The following is a 20,768-nucleotide window of genomic DNA, read 5'->3' as shown; positions in this document are numbered from 1 at the left end:
AATCCCATAAACCTGTTGAGCATTATGCTTATTAGCCAAAGAATGCACAAACTTCAGTTGAACGATGCACATTCCCCAAAGCCCCTTGGAGATTATGCCCAGTGGCTGAATAATATATAAAACATAGTCAGTATATGCACATTCCTCGAGGCTCTTTGGAGATGGTGTATATTGGCTGCGAAATGTGCACAATTCCATCTTCATGCAAGGGTTATGTGCACATTCTCCATGAGAACGGGTGGACATGCACAATGGACAGTTGTTGCACACATTAGCCACATTAACACATACAGTTTAGGGCATTTGCATAAGAGTCATATGGGGTACCAGAGAGATTCATATTTCCCAAGGCCTGTTAGGGGTTATGCATAACAGTTGGAGAATGTACAAAATTCAGCCAGGATATGCACATTCCCCAAGGCCTTTTGGAGAATACAGTGGTACCTTGGGTTACAGACACTTCAGGTTACAGACTCCGCTAACCCAGAAATAGTACCTTGGGTTAAGAACTTTGCTTCAGGATGAGAACAGAAATAGCACAGTGGCAGCTAAAGTGGTGCTTCAAGTTAAGAACAGTTTCAGGTTAAGAACAGACCTCCAGAACGAATTAATTTCTTAACCTGAGGTACCACTGTATGTATATTGACTGGGAAATGTACATAACTCTCTTTTTTTCATAGATTGATTATATACACATTCTCTTGAGGCCTGGTGAATGTGCACAATGGCTGGTTGTTATGCATGTTAGCTGCTAAATTTACATATTTATTTACACAGAGAGTAGTTGTAAGTCTCTGTTCACCTTTAAATAATTCTTGAAGGACAACCTCAACCCCAGAATATTTATGTGTTTGTGTCTGTGGGGGTGTACTCCTATAAAGTCTGTATGTGTTATACTTGTCTGCACACCAATTTGAAGATACAGCCTTCAAATATAAATTCATTCTTTCTGAAGAATTAATCTGATTGAATGGTGTGGGGTTTTTTCCTGGGGAGCGCCAAGCCAACCTTTACAGAATATCTACAGAGCAGTATCTTGCACATAGGCTAAGATACCTGATGAAACACTTTAGAAGAAGTTTTTGATATCTCTCCCTGTTGAAGGGCTGATCTTTTGCCTGTCACCCTCAAAGGAACCATTGACACTCGTTATTAAAGATAAGGCATTTGAAATGATGCCCTCTCTACATTTTCATGCTTTTTAAAGATCAGTTCACAGAAAAGCTCATTGAGTCAACTGAAGTTCAATGTGCTCTCTCTCTCCCCACACCCCCTTTTTAATCCTTATTTGCAGTTCCCTAATCCAAGGTTGAATGGATGACTTGTTTTCCTTTGAAAGAGCTGGTCTTGGGCACTGGCTGGCACGATCACAGATTTCGAGTAAAGTATCACACTCCATAATGTTTATCTCAATTGAATCAGTTTCCGTCTCAGAACCACTTGATGATATTCAGACTTCTATATATCTCTAGTCACTGCAATGCTTTGCTGCCTGGGATTCTTTTTCATGGGTTATCTGCAAAAGGTACTTAAAATAATATCACTATCTCCCCACCACCAGTGCCCGCCCTGAGTTTATGAGTCTTTATGATATGCTTCAGGATAACATTTCATACTGCAGGATATTTAGGGCATGACATTTAACTTCACATATACTTGTATTTGGAGCCTAACAATTACTCTAGTTTTTTTTAAAAAAAAAATTGTAAATTTCCATGTGTTTTGACGTTAGCAATTTGCTCTTTTGCCTGCTCAATTATAAGGGAAATTGTTTGACCTACTCTTGCAGAGTATGTTTCATCTTTCTGAGCAGTATAACCATGTTAAAGGTGACTTAATCCTTAGCATACTTACTTGGAAGTAAATTCATTTGAAATCAGCTCCTCTTTCTTCCAAGTAAATGTATCTGGGACTGGAATATAAGTAGAGATGCTTGAGGAATTTTATATTAGTGAATTCCAGTGCAACTGACATTATCTGTACCTGTAGGACTAATGTATAGATGATTAATTAGTTATCCACCAGCTTTTGAACATCACAGTTTTTGGCTCAAATAATGCATGGATGTTGTTTGGGGGAAAATACATTTGAAATATGTATTTAAATGGAAAAAAATTCCTGCAGATTTTTTAAAATGCAGAAATGGAATGTGATGGCCTTATGAGTGAACACGTGAAAGAGGAGCAGACTAGAAATAGATAGACAGATGACAGATAGATGATTGATAGATAGATAGATAGATAGATAGATAGATAGATAGATAGATGATAGATAGATAGATAGATAGATGATAGATAGATTCATTCATTCATCCCTTAATATAACATAGCTCTCCTAAACCCCATTATATGGATAACGCTTCTGCTGAAATTTATAATACATTTCAGTTACATTATAGCCTTTTAAACTTAGGATAAATGCCAGGATATATGATGGCAATTCTTCTTCATGTGATGTGTACCTGAACATGAGTGCAGTTGGCTGTCCATTGCAAATCATGCCCCTGATTACTGTTCCATTTTTGTCAATCATCTTCTTGCAGTTCCAGCCAGGTAGTACAAGCAAGACATTTCTGTAGGCCCTTGTGGGTGCCATAAAAGTGGTATATCACAGATTATGTAGCCTGGTCTAACTACTTGGTTTTACCTAGTGTAGAGGGATATTGCACATCAAAATCTTAATTCCTTTAGAACTAAAAAATCAACAACCAACAACCCTCCAGAAGATCAGTGAAGGTTGTCAGGCAGAATACTTGGATGTGAAAAAAAAAATCTCCCCAAAAGTAACAGAATGGAATGAGGAAGATCTGATCACCTCTTCTTCAAAGCTCCGAAGCTCAGAGAGATTTGAAAAGTCTGGGCTGAGCTGAGGCTTGTGTAGTAGAACCCTCAAAACAACCAAGGGCATGTCATTGACAGTGAACTTTTGAGTGTGTTCTGGAAAAGAAAGAACGAACAGAAGCACTCAAGACCCAGACCTGACACTCATTGCTAGCAGTTCACGCTGGGGTTGACAGATTGACATGATCCACTGTACAAAAAGCTACACACCAAAGGTCCAAGCATACCAGGAGGGAAGAGTTGCCTCCATCAACTTCTAGGAATATATATATATATATATATATATATATATATATATATATATATATATATATATATATAATATTCCACCAGGACTACTGAAGCTGCTTCAGTTCAGAAGCCTATGTTGTACTGCAGGCATGAGTAGAGTGCTCAAATAGACACTTGCCTTCACACCATGGATAACTCGTTCAAGCAAGTGTGTGCAATGGCCCGTAACAAATACATTGTTACCTAAGGCACAGGAGAATTCTTGCATTGTTCAAATGGTCTTGCGGTTGCCCTTAACTGCCCCGCAATGACACCAACTGTGCAAAGGACAACAGAACCTGGTTGTTGTATATCTGCCTACCTGGCTTCACCATGATGTCTAAAACTACTGCCTGCTTCACCGCTTGGTGAGGGATTATAAGTAGGTTGACCTATCATTTATGCGTAGACCTTCTTGAGGTACTTACTGCTGAGTGATCATTCAAACACCTGTGTTGTAATGAAGTTTGCTGGGTTTAGTTCAACTGAAATATAGGCTAATGCAACGTCAAACCAAAGCATATTTACAAAATCAAAACCAAAAAAAAATCCTTTTGATGAATTGCTGAAAAAGGAAAAACAATGAAAATGTCATCAGAAGCTCTCCTTATGCTAATAACTGATAATTCATAAATGATTATGCTGAAAAATTACACTGGAGAGCCTGTCATCAATGTGAAATAGTATAGATTTCAGTAAGAATTATGACTTGCTATTTACAAGTTTCTCCATGGCAATTTGTCATACTTGTCATTCAAGTAGATAGCAACACAGGCTTTATTGGAATGTGGAAGAGGAACGTGCAAAATGATATGTATTCAGTTTGACTTCTATTAGCTTATAAGAAAATCTAGATTCAGACTTTTTCCTCTTTTTTTACCACAGAGCTAACAAGTGCTGGAGCTTTTGCATGCAGTGTGTGTGTGTGTGTGTGTGTGAATGTGTGTGTGTGGCATGCATTTAAAATATTTATAGTCTGCACTTTATTACTATCAAAAAGGCATCCCAGTTTCTAGTGTCAGCTTTATTTGGTAGGGAAGTTTTGATAAGTAGAGAAACTCACAACATGGACCATCTACTGCTAGGTGTGGGTTGGGGAATCCTCTGACCTGTAGACCTAATTAGACTTTTCCACAAGGCCATTTCACCCAAGTCACATCCACCTGCTCCATCCCTGGCATTGTGCATAATGTCAGGTGTGAGGCAGGTAAGGGGAGGGCTTGGTGAAAGGGGTATTTGTAGGAAGTAGCTGTCAGCTGATTGGTGGTGCCTGCAAAGTCCATTTCAAAATGCAGGGCAGCATGATGTTTTGAGAAGGGAGTCTCAAGACATCTGCAGAAGCCCCTCTCAGAGCTACCTTAGCCTGAATTATCAGTGGGGGTTCTGAAGATCCAACAATCATCCAAGGAGCTGACAATCAGCATTGAAAGCAATGGTGCTTTGAAAGGGGCTTTTGAACACCCCTATGATGTTAGGTGATTGACAGGTGAGCAGCTCCAACCTCCTGTCAGACTGGTCCTGGGTGGGGTGAAGGAGATAACAGTCCAGCACACCAGGCTAGTAAGGTTCTGCATCCTTCATCTATGGAGACACCAGAGGATCAATTTGCTACAAAGCATGCAAACTGCCCCTCTGTCTCAAAGGTCAAGTCTTTCACAAGAACTTTTGTTGCTGTTATTTTCTGAGCAGTGACACAGATGGATTGTTTCCTGCTGCCAGTGGAAGTAGGTTCTAAATATTAACTGGGAGTTCTTAGCCAGCTGTGCAACTTTTACATTCTGACTGCACAACTGTAGTCAGAAATGCCACCCAGTCATGGGTTTTTTTTCTCGCAGAAAAAAATAACTTCCCTTTCCAGGCAGGCTTTTCGTTTTGGCAATGATAAAAGGGGGGGGAAAGGATCTCTGAAAATAACTGCTGATAATTATGCCAATTACAACTGGGGTTTTACTCCTGTGCCAATTGCTAGAGTGCCCATTAAAACTGACAAAACAAAGCAAAACTTTCAGGGGAGGGGGAGGCAGATGTTTGTATTTATTCAGCTGTAACTTGTTTTCTAATGTTGATTAATGACATGCATTGTTTGTCAAATGTGCTTTAAGGCACTGATGTGAGACATACAGTGTTAGGCCTAGTAACAAATATCAAGATTAATGAGTTATGAATTATTACCTCTGATTGCCTCTGCATTTATGTCAGTTAGGATCACATCAAGTATATATCCCTCCCACGTGATGGTGGAAAGAGCCTCTGCATACAATGATGCTGAATTTTGTTAGTTCTCATTATTTCGGAATTCGTGCTATTTAAAATAATCCAGGATTATTTTAAACCGGTGGGAGAAAATTGGGTAGTAGCTGGGTTTCTTTCTTTTTTCACCTCCAGTGATTTTTCTCTTTTAAAAAGAAAATTAAAAACTTGTAGACAGACAGCTGTAGGAGCAACATGGCCTTAACTTTTTTATCTTAACATCAAATCACAATGCTACAGTTCCTATACAGAGATAATAATTAACCACAGTGAGCTTTTAACTCACAATACTTTAAAATGTCTCTTAATACCTAAACAAATTAGTTAACATTTCCTAAAGCTCAGCTATATGAGCTAAACAGAATGAGATAAATAAATAATTAAAGATGGTGTTACATTCAGTATTGGATTTCTTTCAGTCAACTTAACACCAGATTTGTTCACCATCTCAGATTCTTAGAATGCCAACCCTATCCGAAGTCCATAGAAAAAGTTTCATATGAATAAAGCCTAGATTTTTCTGTCCAAAACACTAGTTAATATTCTTCATGGGGGGAGAAGTGAGAGAGACTGAAGTATTCAAAACCAGGCATAAAATTCAAATGGGAGAAACTGGAACCTCTGAAAAGTTGGTTCTTTGAAGAGTAAACATGGATTTCAGCTTTATAAGTTTGCAGACATGAAGGAAGTCTTCCATACCTCCCTTCAAGGTAGATTCTTCCCCTGCAAAGGGATTGGTATTTTACCCAGTGGAGGGGATGTTTGTAGTTCATCTGAGTTAATACTTGGTGGGAATTAATTACAGAAGGCTTTCAGAAGGAACAAAGATAGATGACACTGCTGTTTCAGACTACTGAGACAAAAAGAAAGCTTTTTATTGAATAAAAAAGAGCAAGTGTGTTTTTATTTGTCTGGAAAAAAGGCGATACTTGAAAGCCTAATCAAACACTTTCATAAACTAAGGATTGCATGACAACAATAAAGAAAGGGATACAGGAGCAATAGAAATTGTGTGTGGAGAGAGAGGGATTTGTGAAAACAATAAGAATTTGATGCTAGAAAATATATTGGTCCTCATGAGGCCCCAAATATAAGATGTTTGGTGATCAGGGCCAACACAAGACAATACTGCGCTCCCAAATGGTTTCTCTGAGAGAGATAGCATATCATCTTCTGTGACAATGTATAATATACTCTGACACACACTACTGCCCTTCATTGGCATGAATGAAAATATTGGGTTGGAGAATCACTAACTTTATTCCTACTTATTTCAACAGGATAAAATGTGACCATTATGGTATGAATCCAGTCCAGGTGACCACCTGCATTATTTTTGCATTTGGGATACCTTGCTGTTGCTGCTTCTGCTACCTATTTCACATAGTCAAGAAATGATTTAAGGGCTTGCTCACAGGTTTTCTCACTTCAGTTCAGGGGAGGAAGTGCGTGTGGACTTGCTATTTCTACTGGGGCATACAGAGTAAGGGCTTGTCCACACTTCTGCTTCTCCCATGCTTAGAAAGCATGGGTCCAAGCAGTTTTCTCCTTGCCCCACTCCTTTTCCAGGGAAAATCCGCTCTTCAGCTCTAAGTTGGAACAAACTGCATTCCACAGAAAACCTGATTGTTGTTTGCTCCAATTGAGCACTAAAGAGCATTTTCCCCCCGGGCGAATACAGTGTGACAAGAGGAAGTGGATAAGACCTAAGTGGTAATTTTTAGGGTAGTATTATAGATGGCTGTCCACATAGTTGGCTCTCTCCTCCACAGTGCTCACTGATGACATATCCCCTTGAAGTGTAGTCACACACCACATGGGTTAGCAGAGAAACTTTGGGCAACTGCACTAGTAAAATACCCTATTGAAGTCACCTGGATCTTTTCAGTGTCTTCTTATTCAGGGCATGAGATATTGTCCAATAAAACATCTGTGATATTTCTGTCATCTCAGTTTGTGTTGAGGTTTCATAGAATTGCTAATTCCAAATGATCATGCGGCTTTTCAAGGCATATTTATACTCCTTTGGAAGCATGTAGAAGCCTCTCATTGGAAATCTTAGGGAATCTCCTTGGAGATCTTAGAAAACTGTTGCGTAAATCACATCATATGGCATCCAAGTCAACCAAGTAATGGATTCTGGTCTGCCTGGGGCTTGATTAATCTTGTACTGTTGCTTCCTGCTGTGGATTGTACAAAAAAGAGAGTTTTAAAGTATTCCATAAGCCACAATACATGGACACCAAGTTGTGTTTTCCTTGGTGGCTCACCAGCTATAGGGGGGTATCCTAAGATCTCGTGTAAACCAAACCTCTTCTTTAGTCCATTGTTATGCTGGTCTGTGACTGTAATAAAGATTTGATTGATTAGTCCTTTGCTTTAGTGAGTGGCAGTAATTATGAGAACTATGATAAAATTACACTGCATATTAACATCAACCTAGCATGTCAATACAGAAATTGGGACTTAAGCGTGGGAGAGAGGAACCTAGGCTGCTACAAACCAGCACAAGTTGTGAAGTTAAGGGGAAGAACCCTAAGGAAAACACTTCACAGAATCTTTTTTTTCAAATTGTCAGCAAGCTCCCAGGCATCCTTCCACTTGGTTCATTTGGCTGAGAAGGTGAAGGCTGGCAGCAGGCTAAGGTTTACATTTCCCCAAATGTCAACCTTATATAACGTGTCATATTATTGGCCATGTTTCAGGGTTGTACTTTGAGAATTAGATCTCCTCAGCTCCTTGTACTTCAAAGGACAATTTTATTGTGATAATTATCATTTTAAGAGTGTCGTTAGAATAAATACTTGGGGCAGATACTTGCCCTTCTAGTGTATGTTCTGTTGGAAGCAAATGGTAATGGAAAATGTCATGAATGAATTCACATAATCTTGCACATGTACCAGGGATTGTTCAGAAGACCCAATTCTCTCTTTGTTGAACCACTCAGTGGAATTGCAATGGGAAGAAACATGCACTGTAAATATATATAAGAATATATGCAATAATCTTGCAAAGCAGGCATGGAATGGAAGCAACAGACAACAGGCTTAAATTCCTTGCGCGAGATGCTATTAGACTAAGTCTTTGAGGTTCCTTGCAATATTGAAAGCTTTGTACATCCTGATAAAAGGACTACTCCTTTATAATGGAGCTCACAATCTGATTTCTATATTAAAAGGAAGTTGGCAATTAGTTGTGGCTGGATATAAAGAATAATAAGAGAATAAAAAGGTAACAAAAAAAATTAGGCAGGTTTGAAAGAAATCAAAAGCGCTGAAAGAAAACCCCAGACTTGAAACATTTCTGTGTAACTGCTGAAAGCATGAAAGAGCTTTCAGCTTGTCAGATGCATGTTTGATGGAGCTGGGATTTCAAACATCTACTGCATTTTTATATTCGAGAACAATGCTCCTTTTTATTATTTAGCTAAGGAAAAAGCACTTGTTTCATTTATTTTGCCTGTTAGTAGTGCAATTCTTTGAATAGCCAACCTATTTCTACCAGCTACGTCTTGTCTGTACTGCTGTTTTGCTTTTTTTGTTTTTTTTTTTTTGTGTGTGTAAAAGATTGTTATATTTGTACATTAATTTAGCATATAGCTTGATACTTGGGTGATATAATGGAGGTGTTCATAGGATGGGATTGCAGTATCACTGTCAATTATGAAGTCCACTCCCCTCCTCCTTTTAAAAAGAAATACGTCAAGATTTGTTCTCTCTCTTTGGTATAGTTCAGCCAGTGGCCTTCATATAATAATGGTCACACTTTGCACTGAATGTGGCTCAGATAGTTAATGTGATCCCTTTGAATAGCCGGACTGGCATGGTGGATTTCTACCAGCTGTGTCGTGCCTCTGAACTGCAAAAAATGAAGAAGAAGAAGAAAATGCTTCTTATTAGAAAAATGTGATTATATTTGTACATTAATTTGGCACATTAGATTTATATTTGGTGATATAACAGAGGTGATTGTAGGATGGGATTGCAGTATCACTCTCAGTTACAAAGCCCACCCACATTTCCCCCTCCTCTAATAAGAAATAAATCAAGATTTGCCCCCTCTCTTTAGTATAGTTCAGCCAGTGGCATTCATGTAATAGTGATCACACATTGCACTGAATCGTCCTGCAGGTGCTAGAATTATCAGCTGACCTTGCTCTACTTCTTTAAGCCTGCATGTGAGCATTGATTAAATGAACGATAAGGTCTGTGATAGATCGATTTTTTTTCACATTTTTAATTTAGGAGGTAAAACATTCTATCACTGCCGAGACTGAAAATTATGGCTGAGATAATAGAGGTCTGACTCCAGTTGAAGTTAAAAAGGAAAAAGTTGCCCCTCAAATGTCAGGCACCTCGTGGTCCAAGATGATTAAAACTAAACTGTTTGCAATATGAATCCCAAGGTGCTGCTATATCTCAGCTGCCATGACATTTCGCCTGTGACTTTTCATAGCTTGTTAATAATGTATAGCCACCCCAATATAAATTTCCAGTGACAGAACTGGCCTGTTAGAGTGGAGTAGTTAACAAGATTTATTCTGCACAGAAAATGCAGATTTGAATGGGGAGGAAATCAGGACGAATGTCAAAAGAACTTTTCCACTGGGCTATCTTATTTCACGGGAACTCGGAAGCAACGTCTTTCATTTTGATTTGTTACTCTTTTCGGAGCCCTAATTATTAGAGGGAGAAAAAATATTCTTCCAACCATTTTCTTACTCTTGAGGATTAAGATGCATTCAGACAAATTGGAATCCCAAGCAAACGTAGTAATAGGTTCCTGCCCATTTATCTAGACAGAACGTGCTTAGCAAACAGGCAAACGTTTTGGTGCAGGCATGGTCTCAGTAACTTCAATTGCTGTTAATTGCTCCTGAATAACCTCAGCAAACTCCCGCGTTTGAGGAAGAGTGTTTTTGAGATGGTAGCCTTCAACCTGGCAGTTATACAAATTATTCATAAGCTGTGAAATGTCACCAGAGAGATGAAAGGAGATGAGAAAAGGGTACAGGTGAGAAACAGAGACAAAGAACAATGGGCTACAGCAGGATATGGATTAGAATTGGATCGGGGGGAGATAGTTTGACATTTGGAGAGTCGCAGGCCCAATATAAGACTGAAGGGAGTTGTTCAACCAGAAGACAGGTAAGCTTTGTCGATAACCTCTGGATATATGAACATATGAAGCTGCCCTACAGCTGGGGAAGAGACTCTTTGCTTTCATTCTCAGCCTGATTTGGGGAGCAAATAACGACTATAGGTTGGTGTTTTATCAGTAGAGATGCAAACTTATGTTATAAGCACATTATTGACTAAAAAAGACTTTGGAAATAAACTTAAAATCTGTTGCCGTGTTCCCTGTTAAATCTGCTGTTTTGTGGGTTTTCTTCAAAGATGCCTGTACTTTGAATCACCGACCTTCTTAAACTGCCGTTCTACTCTGGCAGGAGTGTCCTTGCTATAGTACATGCTAAGGTCAATTAAATGCACACTTGCATTTCATTTCATTTTTTAATGATCATTCTAAACTCACTGGCAATGCAACTGTTAGAGCGGCAATTTCATCTGACAGTGTTCCAAAGCAAATATACTCGGAAACTGAATTCCTACCTACCCCTTATATGTGAGATAAGATGGCGCCCAGCACGCTTCCCCAGGCACTGCCCTTTAAAATCTCCAACTGAAGTGGGAGATAGAGCTGCTGTGAGTGTACCTGGATTTGCTGAAGAAAGAAAGATAAGAGGGATTCTTATGGCATCTCACTGCAAATAAATGGATGGTCTTTCCAAGTTTCATATAAATATTAAACGCTGTGAGTTGGACAGTGCAATCTGGTGAGCCCCACACAGCACATCTCCTCGGAAGAAGCAGAAGCTATGGCATTTCTGGCAGGGGCAGCCCAATCCCGTTTCACCATCTGAGGTGAAATAGAAAGGTGCTGCCCCGCTGTTGCCAAAGCCCTGCCCCCCAAGTCTCCTTTACCTGGATCATGCCGCAGCACCCACAAAACAGCAATGGTGGGTACAACAAGATACCATGAGATCTCAGTGGGCAGGGTTCCTGTGAAGGTGCCTTCTCTTGGGGTTCTGCCGCCTGAGGTAGCTGCCTCTGCCTGTCTCATGTGTGGGCCACCTGGCCATGATCTCTGCCTACTGAGCATATCCCATCTCATTTCATGGAAGTGGAACCATCACAAAGTGATGCCCTGAATCCATCAAGACACCCCAGAAGAACTTGATGCCTGAAAACATGGAAAGCGGTTGAGAAGTCCCACAAAATCAATAGTCCAGCAAAAAAATCCATCAACCCCCAGGTTACAATAATTTGTGTAGGCCTCAGATTGTTTTCTGCCACAATGCTGTGTTGTAAAGTAGACTGAAATGGATCTTAAAAGCAAGTGTCATGTGGTCATGAAAGGGGAAGAGGTTTTCCTCAGTGCAACTTGGCAGCCCATAAGAGTGGTTTCTGGGCCAAGGTTGGTCCTCTCTAGGATGAACAATGCGAATGTACAAATAACATAATAGGTGGTGGTTATCTAACAAAAAAGTAATCTAAACTAAGATTGAATGTGTCAAAAATATATAAATAAAATATTTATTCAAGAAAAAAAACCAACTGTACTATACTGCACTATGTTTATATTGCACTATGGAATTTATTAAATCTTTAGATGCCTGGATGGATTCTCTGGTCAGTTTTGTGAAGCAGACATTAATGAGTGCATCTCATCACCTTGCCAGCATGGCGCCGTCTGTGAAGACCTTATTAATGGATACTTCTGCAGATGTCAGGAAGGTAACCACTGAAATGATATTTTGAATTAAAGCATTTTCGTGTCATAAAGGATTTAACTCCTGAAGGACTTTTGAATGCAAAGAACATTCTTTTTTTACATACCAAGATAAAGCAGCACGTACTGGAAATTAAGCTCTGGAGCTAATGCTTTTCTGTAAACAGAAAGTAATGCATGTGGAAACTCCGATTGTCTTGCTTCCAGAGTGATTCTGAGGTGCAAATTGATGTAACCTCTTGATCAAAACAGACACTTTTCAAGGGAAGCCACTGAATGCACTTAAAATATTGTCTGAAGTCCAAAGGTAGAATGGGGTGTTTTAATTTGCATTTTAAAGTGGTTAATTGTGCTATGGTTTAAACAAAATGATTAAACATTACTGTGAAAGAAAATGGTGGAACAAATTGTTTGCACTTTGAGTTAAGACAGTTCTTGGAATTGGACACATCTAATGGGATCGTTTCAGACAGTCTTCTGGCCCTCAAACATATCATCAGGTGGGGGGGAGTAGTGGCTTTCTGAAAATAAATGCAACTAAATAAACATGTGCCTTAAGATTAATACCCTTGTTTAGAGCATCCCTGGCGTCATGTGCTTCCTCTCTCCCTTCACTTCCTTGTGTTCAGCTTGGCTGGATTGCAAATAACTACACAATTAGTTCTGCCAATTCAAAGGGCTTCTGAATCGCTGTAAGGCAAGCAACTTACAAAACTGAGGGGGGGCTTTCAATAGCATATTGAAATAGCACAAGGGACCTGCTGATCAAAAGTCATGTCTAAGACAGCTCCTTGGATTCTGGCCTTCCGTGGCCGTATTCCTATTGGCAGCAATTGACCCTTATTTATGCAGCACACTTGGGATGTGAGGAATCTGTAACCAGGTATGTCAGGGGTGCCAACTTGAATAAAATATTGGGGGGAGGACAGATAAACCCCACCCCACATAATTGATCAACTGATGCAGTGCACACACACCATTTGAATGGCAATGCCACTAGGAGTTGACTCCTTTGAGATATGCCGACATTTTCATTTTCATCTTAAAGCAGGCACTGGGGGGTTGTAGCAGCTTTGGAGATTGAGATTGGAAATATAGCATTGAGGGAAGGGGATCCAGTTTCTTCAGAGTCACTGCTCTGATCAAAATGGGAGCTTCCAGTGGCTGCTTTAGAAAGGACAATGTTGATAGTTTGCCTCACTGTTGTTAGATGCTTAATGGGCACCACTGAGCCAGCATTAAGCACTTGGAAAGATTAAGAGGAGAGAGATTTAGACACATATGATTAACACTCTTCCATTGAAATCAGTTAGATAGGGGTGTGTGTGTATTATATAAATATATCTCACATATTGCATGTGTGATATATTTGAGAAGCATGCCATAGTATTTTTTTTTTTCTATCTTGGCTTTCTGTTCTTAGGGAAACATGCATTTTTAATTGTTTGTCCTAAAAATACAGCAAACAAGAGTTTTGTGTAGGATGTTACTGGTGCTGTTTAGGTTCTGCATGAGCAGGAAATCTCCCCACATGTAGTAAGCATAAAGCTACACATGCCAGCCCTAGGCGCCGCCCCCCCCCACATCTGCCTCCCTGCCCCCCCGTCTTTTTTTTAAATGAATATTTATTAGCATTTTCAATAAAAACACACAAAAACAGCAATTAAACAAAAAATAACAAAAATCCCAAAATCCAAAATTTAAAAGAGAAAAAAAACATTTAAAAACACATATAATTCCAATTACTTATTTTCATTTAACTTATTTCTCAGACCTCCTCACACCTCCCCTTCTTGTATTCCAATTTAAATTATTAATTCAGCAAATCCTTATTATCCAAATTTAAACATCAATACTTAAACATCATTGCTCATTCTTAAACATTTTTTCCTAAAGTCGACCAAAATTTCTCTTCCACGGCTTTCCCCAGTTCCAAACAAATAGCAAAACAAAATAAAAACAAAGCAAGTTATAATTATATACCCTTTGGATTCCCAGACTCCACCCACCCCCTTCCCGGTTTCAGTCCCTAATAAGTGTTCATCAGTTCAATATCTTGTTTAGCCTGGAGATCTCACATCCGAGGCTTTTAAATCTCTTTCAGTTCCTCTCTGCTGGCCTTTTTGATAGTCCTTAATGTTGAACCCCAAATTTTGGAGAGGCTTCGGCCCAACAGAATCCATATTTTTTCCAGCCAGCCCTCCATGCTTAAAAATAGAGCCTATGGGGTACTCAAACATACTCCTTTCAAGTCCAAATGTCCCCAAAGCTCCAACTTCCACCTTGATCAAATTTATAATCCTTCGATCTTCAGATCTCCACATAAGGGGATCTCTCAGTTTTAGACTCACCAATTCAGGCCAGGCTTTCCACATCAAGTTATTATTCTCCTTTGTTGCCTTCATGTCAGGCCACAAATTGCAACTCTCATTTGACATCTGAGAAATTACAGCTCCTCCTTCCTTTTCTTCAGGGACAGCATATGTCTCCTTCTCCATATTCTCATAAGTCTCAAGTTTCTCTATTTGTCCAGTTGTATGAGCTTCCTGCTTCGAATCCTTATCAACCTCAACAAAATTGTTTACTCCTGAGGCCATAGTTATGACGCTTGTAGCCAAAACATCAATTTCACCTTGTAACTTTCCCAAGAGAACAAATGTTCTATCCAGTTCAGTCAGAATTTTCCTTCCTCCAGCCATTCTTGTAATGTCCTGAACCCCCTCTAGGGGGATTTTATTTTCTTAATGTTTTTCAGCTCACATCCAATAGTCAATTTAATTTGTATCAGTCCTTCTTTATTCTCAACAAATTGTAACAAATATAACCAGCAGAAGCGACAGAAACAAAGTTCTCTTTTTCCCTCTGACAGCCAATTTGACAGCTGTCAAATTCCTCAGTACTTCATCAACAGGCTCTCTCGCGGGACACTCCCGGGTCCGGGGGGGTGAAACTTCAGCTCCCAAAGTTAATCTTTTATCCTCCAGTAAAATTTCTTATAGTATCAAACCATGAAGGTTGAAGTCTTTTAGAAAAGGAAAGAAAGGATCCTCTCGACCTTAGATAGCAGGTTCTTTGCTTTAAATTATCTACAAAGGGGGGGGCGGACTTCCTTTTTAACCCTTCCCCACTCGTTCCTAATTTGACAAAGATTTTTTAAATTCCGAATTCCATCTTACTCACAGGTTTTTACTTTAAAGTCCAATTGTTCCAAGGAAAAAGTCAGCCCTCTCCGACAATGGCTTGCGGCTTCACTCCGCAGAAGGAGCGATGTACTCTCAGCACCGCGCCGCACCCCGTCCCCGTTCTGAAGCCTTTAAAAAGGCTCCTTCGCAGTTTGGGGGGCGCAAATGGTGCCCGCCGAGTCACCAGGTTCACAGGCATCCGCGCCTGTGATTTTTAAGAGCTCGGAGGGAATCCGCCATTAGTCGATGGCGCTAACCCGGAAGCCCCCCCCCCCCCCCCCGTTTTCCCAGTCCTTGACCTTCCTGTGTTGAGCAGAGTTCTGAAGTTTTTGTTTTGTTTGCTCGCATTCACTTGAACACCAGCAGAATCCTCTGCGTTGACGAGGGATGCATGTAACTTTGGGTTCTCAGTCAGATGGGGCAGAAGGCAAATGTGAGTACAAACTCCCTTCACTTCTCCCTGCTCAACACAGGACCAAGCAGGCATGGTGATGCACACTAGGGAACTGGAAAATAGGGACACTTGGTCCGTGTTTTATTTTTTACTATTTTGTTTGAATGGGGCAGGGGAGACATATCAAGAGATTTGGATGTGTACACACAGAGAGAGAGACTTTTAACATGGTTTATACAATAGCAAAGGTCAATGAGATACACTTTTTTCATTCTAACAGGCTGGGAAGGCTTCCGTTGTGAAGAGGATATCAATGAATGTGCATCAAATCCCTGCATGCATGGGATTTGCATCCAGAATGAACCAGGCTTTGGCTACACCTGTTACTGCAAACCTGGATTTGTGGTATGCTATTGAAAATCTTGCCAGATGTGTTATGATTGCACATACCCACAGTCCTCTCTGCGCATGGAAAACTAAGTATCAGGGAAGAAGGATTTTGCCTGCTTCTCCTTCTTGTGTTGCTCTGCTTGAGTCCTCATCTGTTGTGTGAAGTGGTGCAGTCACACAGGTGTCCTCCTCTTTATCTATTATTTATGGGAAGATGCTGAATGTTTCCCTGGCAGTGGTATATCTGGATTCTTCCATGCAGTTTGTCAAAGTTAAATTTGGAGTTTTAAGTTTATATAATCCCCAATGGAAAATTACCTTTGTGCTATAAACTGGCTGTAACAGCACCAGTCAAGTGTCTAGTGCTGCTTAGGTTTGCTGAATCACTCTTGAGCTGTGACACATGCACACCCTGACACCACAACTCTATGGCTGTGTTGTTAAAAAAAAAAAGCAATTGTAGAAGAGGGGAAAGCACCCTGCATCCATAATCCAATCAAGGTGCAGAATATTCTGTTTCCTAAGGGTGCTCTGTTTAAATCCACCCTTCCCGCTTCATTAACCTTTTTTACACTTGAGCCAGGAATTGTGTCCATGTATACAAACCTGTTTCTTTGCCGTAGTGATTTTATCCTGCCTGTTCTACTCGCACCAGATCTTATCCTGTTACCTTGCGCAGATTGCTCTTGCTGAATTTGGATTTCTGGCTAATAATGCACAACAAATTTCCTGTTCAGTAGATATGCATTATTTATTTGTCAGCTTTACAATAAATCTCCCAAGATATGCAAGCAGTTATTCAGATGAATCCCATTCTTTTCCTACTGTTGCGGGTGTGGGGAGAGAGACACGAATAGGGAAGAAACTGCTGTTTGAAGAAGAAAAAAACGCTTAAGATCAAAGTGATTTACGTACGTGGTTTATTTAGTATCACTCCCCAATAGTTTAATTATATAATACATCAATTTGAAATCTCAAAGAGCTGAACAACTGCATTATTTCATCTCTGTCAACGCACAACTTGGACTTTTTTAATAGAAAAAGATGCTTTGGATAAATAAAAACGAAAGGAAGGGCCGGCTGGAATTATTTTGCCTGATAGTTCTCATTTGAAGCTTCAGACTGGGGCTTTCAGGGGACATTAGCCACTTATTTTTGAGAAAAGATAAGCAAGGCGAAGGGGAACTTTTACAGAGCAGGATATTCATGTTGGCACAAGGTTTTCTGGACCAAACACTATATCATCGGACATGTGGGCTATATGGGTGGAATCCAATTGTTCCATTCCATGAGTAGAAGGACTTTTAACCCAGCAAATCCCTCCACTAGTGGATGGAGGGGAAAAGATACTTATCTGTTCCTGCTCCCCCATGCATTCCCTTTCTGCCCCTTCCAGACAATCTGATCTGGATGGTTGAGGAACCCTCTGAAAGGTGGCACAAACCTGCGTGGAGAAGGAGAAATCTGAATATCCCCTCCCTTCCTCTTCCATTATTGGACGCCTTCACTAGTTGAAAGACTCTTCCACAAATGGAAGGAGTCTTTCTATTTGCATAAAGGCACAACTGAGCAGAAGCACACAAACACACATACCTTGAACACAGAGAGAAGAAAAGGTCAAACAGGCCTAGTGTGTGTCGAGACCAAGATGCAAGGTAGGAATTGTAAAAAAATAAATCTGCGTGCACAATGTTGATATTGATATTTTCAGAAAATTCCATCCCTAGCCATGATAGTATTTGCAACTCTTGCAATGGTGCTGTGACTAGTAGGCAGGCTTTGCAAAGAATGCATACTCAATGGAAAGAAAGGAAATGCCATATCAAACACCATCCTGTGGCATGCCATAGCAAACACCATCCTGTGGCTCCTTAGACAGGCAACACATTTCTTGATCCCCCAAGAGATAATTCAATTTCAGTGTATTGCAACCTGCTTTGTAAGGATGTGGCAGCCTCATGCTGCACAAATCAAGTTAAAGTGTGGAATAAACTGTGTACTTTTCAGACACTACAACATAAAGTAATTATAGCATCAGAACATATTTTTTGTTTACACCCTTGTATATCACTTTGGTTCAATCTCCAAGAAGCATATTGTTAACTTTAAAAGGCAGAAAACTTGGGAACAAAACTGTTTTAGGATATAGAATGTGATAGGGACTGTGAGATGGAATCTTTATTTTAATACCGGTAGTTTGCTCTTTGAACTGATTGGAAGTCAAAATGCCATAATTAAATTGCAATTGAAAAGCCTGGGTCTCTGTCATGAAATCAATAAAGGGAAAAATCTCAGTGGGCTTAAATTAATTTTGGGAAGTGCAGTCTGCCCAGCTGAAATAAGACAGTATCTCTTTCTTTTCTCTTTGGGTGGGGGGGGGAGGGAGGCGGAATCAAAAGAAAGCAATAATTTGAACCATTTAATGTGACAAGGAAATGGAAATGGCCTTCATAATGACTTTTTAAAAACTTCTCCTCTAGGGCCGAAGCTGTGAGCTTAATTACGACGATTGCTTAATACGTACCTGCCCTGCTGGGTTTCTCTGTGTGGATGGAATAAACAATATCACCTGTTTACCTGCAGTCCCCCAAAGGGGACAAACCATCATCAAAATGGAAGGAGTGCCCCCTAGTGAGCCATTACAGAGAGGCCTTGCATCAGCCCATCCAAGCCTCTTGCCTTCTGACCTTTATATTTTTCAAACTTCCACAGGTAAGAAAGTACAAGTATTATGAATAAAAGACTGAGAGGTTCTAAATGAAACCCTGCCCTTTCAGTGTGTGCAGTTTTAAATTATTTTTATAAGGATTAATGTCTTCTGTATTCTGTGTTTCTCGTCTGTATTCTTTCAGGGTCCCCCTTCCCAAACTCTGAATTCTGCTCTCTTTAACTAAGCACCTGTCTTGTCTCTGTCAATTTGAATGCCATTCTTTGTTTATTAGAACTCCTGGTGCAAAAGCACTCAGGGACAATATCCCCCTCTCCACTCCAGCTGCTGGCCTACACTGTATAGAGAATTGCATTTTTCCACAACTTGTTTAGCTTTTCATTTGAGCTTGGCTAATATGTGTGACTTCGTATGCTCCCTAATACGTCTCTGCCCCCTCTATTAGTGCAATCCTCTTCAGACTGGAAGGCAGATGACGGCGCTTTGAGAAACTTGCCTTTCCTTTCCCTGGCACGTATCTTTCTTGTGTGCATCTTTTCCCAACCTCTTGATGTTTTCATACATAAGAATGCCTGTAACAAGCTCCTCCGGGTTTTGCACATTTCCACTTTTTTTTCTCACTCCTTTGTGCTTCAAATTCAGAAAGGAAAAGAATCCGCTAGCATGGAAACCATTAAAAATGGAATAGTATCTTAAATGCAGTGGCCTATTTTGAGTGTCATGTGTCTGAGCCTATTCATTCAACTAACTACAGCTCTTCTAAACACTGTGCTATTCAATAGCGAACTTCAAAATGCATGCTTCGTTCCCTCTTTTGGCCTGATCTTTTTGCTGTTTTTCTTTCCTTTTTTAAAAAAAAATCTAAGTAATATTTCTTCTTGATGTAGATAAGCAAATTAAATGTGACCCAATTTGTAAATATAATTATCTTTGTAACTTTTCCAGCTTATCGTGGCAGCCCCTCAAGTTCTCAATGGTACAGATCTGTAATTTATCTTTTTTATATTGATTCTCAGGGAAAAAATTGATTTAGCAAATTTAATACATCTCTTCCAAGCAATACTATTTGTTCTGGCTACAGCCCTCACCATGTGAATAATGTGAGGCTTTGCATTTAGTCAGCTCTTGAGGTCACTAAAATTTTTCTTACACTTTTATTAAGAATATGATTTACGGAGTTGTATTTGTCTGCTCTGGGGTGCCTGGGTGAGAATTAATGGTTTTCAGGTAGCAATGCAATTTGCTGCCGATCCAGCCTAGGGCCAAAGTTGTTCATTTTTTATTTTCTTCTAACTGCCCCCCTTACTTTTTATCCTCTAAAGGTCTGCAAAAGACAGACTTTCTCAACCATGGGATTCTTGCAACCTCTAGCATGGCTAAATTAATGTCCAGCATACCACTTGAAGGCACGGGACTAGGATCATTAACCACCAATAGTGAGTCTTCAGCAGCCTTCTTGCTCACTTCCTCAGCAGACATTCCCACCTCACAGTTGTTGGGATTTTCAAGTCCGTTTGCAACAAGAATAATGTCCAACATAACAACTGAGCCATGGGCAATGATTGATAGTTCAGGAGATTTAACACTAGTCTCACTCTCACAAGATGAGTATGATATAGCCTCATTTATCACAGACTCCTTAATGACAGTTCCAGTTCCCTCTGTGCAAAGTTTGCCAGTAGGGAACCATAAGGCTCTTGCTTTATCTGCTACAGACGTGAGCTCAGTAATTAGTAGCATACCAGAGACCTTGATTGAATTAAATAGTCACTCATTACTCTCCCCCAGATTCCAGCCTGCCACTCTGGCAATTGCATTTTCAGTTCTCTCCATGTTGCCTCAAGAGGATACTAGAGAGCAATCAGCTGCTTCCCTAATATTGATAGGCAAAGACTGGATTTTACCAAAGCCCTCTGTGATATCTGTTTTCCCTCTTGAAGCAGCCATTTCAGAAAAGGTAGGCGGCTTTAGCTCATCAGTTA

General features: G+C 40.0%; 1 protein-coding gene across 2 annotated transcripts in view; it reads left to right on the top strand.

Annotated features, from left to right (window-relative positions):
• EYS (eyes shut homolog) overlaps positions 1–20,768 on the top strand; it is a 499,923-nt gene that overhangs the window by 185,934 nt on the left and 293,221 nt on the right. For both annotated transcript variants that reach the window (XM_081856657.1, XM_081856658.1), the window contains 3 exons: positions 12,033–12,157; positions 16,009–16,133; positions 18,599–18,830. In XM_081856657.1, coding sequence (XP_081712783.1) covers positions 12,033–12,157; positions 16,009–16,133; positions 18,599–18,830 — 482 coding nt within the window. The remainder of the gene's footprint in view (positions 1–12,032; positions 12,158–16,008; positions 16,134–18,598; positions 18,831–20,768) is intronic.

The sequence above is a fragment of the Podarcis erhardii genome, assembly GCF_964252035.2.
Source record: "Podarcis erhardii genome assembly, chromosome: 3".
Taxonomy (NCBI): domain Eukaryota; kingdom Metazoa; phylum Chordata; class Lepidosauria; order Squamata; family Lacertidae; genus Podarcis; species Podarcis erhardii.
The sequence above is the reverse complement of the archived record's forward strand: the minus strand, read 5'-3'. Positions and strand labels throughout refer to the sequence as shown.